Here is a 3586-nt window from a genome sequence, read left to right as displayed (position 1 = left end):
AACAATTTTGGTTTTATTTCATAGCATGGTTATCGAACTTAAAAATAAAAGTGATTCGTGCATTTTTTCAAAAAACCAATATTAATTTATTATCAAATATTTCAGGCAGTTGAAAAATCCGCTTTGCCTTACCAAGGGGCCCGAAGCGGGTAAGCTTAACTAATTATGATTTGCGACATTTGCCAATCAAATATGAAATTATAAATGATTAAATTAGTTGACTAGCTACCTGCCGTCAGATGAAAATATATATATATATATATATATATATATATATTACTTATCTATTTTAAAGTCAGACAATTGTTTATAAAACGTAATAAATAAATGATTAAATCCCATACCCGTTTTGCCCGAAAGCAGTTTTGTTTTTCAATAGTTATAACCTTAAATTAATAATTAAAAAAAGAAAAAAACGCAATGACCATCGTAGTTTATAGGTGGATAGTGTCAGAATAACTTAATATTATTAACAATAAAAAGAAGATGGTCTTCGACTTATCACAATTTACAAAACTTCATTTGTTTTTAAATATATTTTTTTTTCTTTTAAGCTTGGTTGCGCCATGCCGCCTCACTGCTGCTTCGCTGGGACTGATAATAACTCGGGGGTGTTCGGGTAAGCACGACATTCTTATTCATCGCCGTTTACACACCACGGGAGGGGGGGGGGCATACGAAAGCCTACCCGCTTTGGGTCACCCTCCCCTACATTATCATGTAATTTATTTACATATGTGAGTTGCATTAATTTGCCCCTATAACTAGTATTTATTTCCTATTTAATTCAATCAAAAATTTCATCGTCCAAACTAAGCTGAATATGCATTACAAACAATGAAACAAATAGCAATTTTCAGTGAAATTCAAATTATGAAAACATTTTTAGGCAATCTTAAAGGAAACATAAAATGATGCTAAATGACATAAAAAATATGACTTACCTTTCAAAATAAAATGTTTCAGCTTTTCGTACAGAAGCATTTATTAACTTTCATGGTACATATGTTATTGAAATTTAAATATGTCGTAATAAATATAAATAAAAATACATTGACTGTTTGAACACAAAACGTTCCTTTCTTCTTTTGTTCTAAACAAATATTGCGAATTTTGTATGCATCAGAGAAAAGGAACAAACCTCAGTTTTTTTTCTAGTCATATATAGTAGTATGGTTGATGCTCAAAGTTTGTTTTTTCATGTCAGAATAAAGTTATAATTTTAATGTTCGTGATTTTCCAGTAGTGTCACTATTAAAGATGAAAAGAACACTTAGCTTTAGAATTTTATATTTTTAGACTTATTCCAAGCGGCAAGGAATTTCGACGCAAACCATATCAGCTCCAGAATCGTCTTTCAACTCCCAACGGACAGTTACTTCGAGTGCTGGGTATATCTGTCTGATGGCCAGATTGTTCTTATAAATGTACGTCGAGCCTTTTGTCACTGGGCACGTCACTCCAGTTTTGCACGCGTCTGGCTCGGGCAGAGGGAATGGCATGGGCACGTTGGCAATAATTCCGTGCACGCTGGTCTTTAGAGTCTTCGTTGCAGCACCAGCAGTGAAATCTACTTCGATGCCTGCTGTGGTACCACGCTTCAGAACACACTCATCAGCATCATCAGGACAATCCGTGACTTTCACACTTGTAGGTGTCCCAGTTTTAGAGCCACAGTCATTGAACGGACTGCAGTTGCCAACAGCAACGAGCAACGAAAAAGCAATGCACAGCAACATACGATTCATCGTGGTGAAATAAGCAAAGCTTCGAACTGACATGCGAAAAGGTCAAAAGCAAAGGAACGAACAAAATTCTCTGATACTTATATATTCAATTTTTGAGTATTCCTTGGTATCTCAACAGCTGTTATAGCTATGAGAATACAGCCACGGGAGATAACGCAAATGGTTGTTATCGATTGATGAACTTTGATCGTAACAAGTCATCGATTGATAAGGATACAGCGGAAACCTTACAACACAGATGTTTTTATTTAATAAAATCCTTTCACTGCAATGTTTTGGAGTGGCAGATAAGAAGTCAATGTTTCATAACCACAAAGGAAGGGGAAAGAAAATACAAATGCTTCGATTTTGTGTTACTCTCTTGAGGATATCCTTTGAGAAACACGTGATGTTAAAGGTCAACGATATGGCTTCTTTCAAAACAGGATTATGATTTTTCTTGTCTGAGCGAATTTTGCTTTAAGTCAGTTTCCAGGATGATCAGTCCTCCTCTAGAAAATTAATATATGAATAAACGACGAAACAAAAATAAAAATAAATCAAATGCGTTATAAAATAAAATATTCATATTAAATTAAATAATAATGAATTATTATTGTTCGTGTTATTTTCAATTTATATTTGAAGCATTAATTAATTAAATACCTTAATACAATAACTAATTTTTAGTAACATTTTAAGCAAAAACAATTAAGACCGAAACTAACAATCCAAGCTTTCGTTCAATATTTTAATGTTTTGTAGAATTTTATAACAGCAAAACCATGATTCCAAAAATATTTTTAAATACATTTAATTACTGTACTTTGATAAGTATCTCACGGACGACTATCTTTCACAGTTATATTTAGTGAAATAGCCACATTACAGAGTGTATTTTACGGCCTAGCACTTAAAAGATAAAATGATCCATTCCTTGACCGGGATTCAGACCAAAGAAGAAGAAACGTGGTTTATACGACATCTTAAAATATTGACTGTAATTATTTGTAGAAAATATTTTCTTCTTGTCAAATATGCCTGAGAAGTATAATTAAATTTATAATTATTAAGATATTTGAACCGTTGTTACAATATAAAAGGCAGTCTTATAAACTCAGGTTATAAAAGTGAGCATTATAACGAGTTTGATTCATCACGAGAATAGGATCCTTTGAAAAAATTATTATCACAGAAACCGTAACTTTTAGAGAAGAAAAAAACTTTTCCGGTTTCAGCGTCCTGTAGGCACGTGCGGGCACAACGAGACAAGTTACCCGAAAATGGTAGTGCCCCGTTCAAAATGGGACACGTATCTTACAGACGTAATCTTTAGCCATATTGCCGAATTCAGGTAAAGGACAGTAACTGCAAAATTTTCATTTTTGTCATCTATTGTACGTTATCTTTACTGTACCTGCTCGCTTTTTGGTTTCCGCTGGAAAAAAAGGCAGGAAAAAACGGTATAATTCCAACGTTTTCCTGTTATTAGTATTGAATCCACCACACATTTCTTCAAATATCTTGAAAACTCATTTCTGCAGATACCGGTGTTTCCTGCGCACGGCAGCATACATAAACTATTTGTACTATTTCATATGTGAAAAATGTGTATTTTTTTTTCGGGATGGTTATAAACTAAAATTTACAATTATTCATTAGTTCAGAACTCTCAAAGATTAATCTTATATGATTAAAAACTGAGCGTATGTATTTATGTATGTCCAAGTAACTTCTCCCAAACGCCAATGAACTGACCATCGAGCCAGGTATCGATGGATTCGTAATCTTCCCATCTTCATGTTTGGCCATTTAACATAATCCTCCGTTTATAATTAGCGGAGATATCAATTAAAAAC

At 33.4% G+C, this 3586-nt stretch overlaps 1 protein-coding gene across 1 annotated transcript; it reads right to left on the bottom strand.

The window, feature by feature from the left end:
- Window positions 1-967: 967 nt before the first annotated feature.
- Window positions 968-1982, bottom strand: LOC129222151 (NPC intracellular cholesterol transporter 2 homolog a-like). Its single transcript, XM_054856608.1, has one exon. The coding sequence runs from the start codon at window positions 1779-1781 to the stop codon at window positions 1302-1304; it is 480 nt and encodes a 159-aa protein (XP_054712583.1). The 5' UTR covers window positions 1782-1982; the 3' UTR covers window positions 968-1301.
- Between the last annotated feature and the right edge of the window lie 1604 nt (window positions 1983-3586).

The sequence above is a fragment of the Uloborus diversus genome, chromosome 5, assembly GCF_026930045.1.
Source record: "Uloborus diversus isolate 005 chromosome 5, Udiv.v.3.1, whole genome shotgun sequence".
Taxonomy (NCBI): domain Eukaryota; kingdom Metazoa; phylum Arthropoda; class Arachnida; order Araneae; family Uloboridae; genus Uloborus; species Uloborus diversus.
This window is presented reverse-complemented; position numbering and strand designations above follow the sequence as displayed.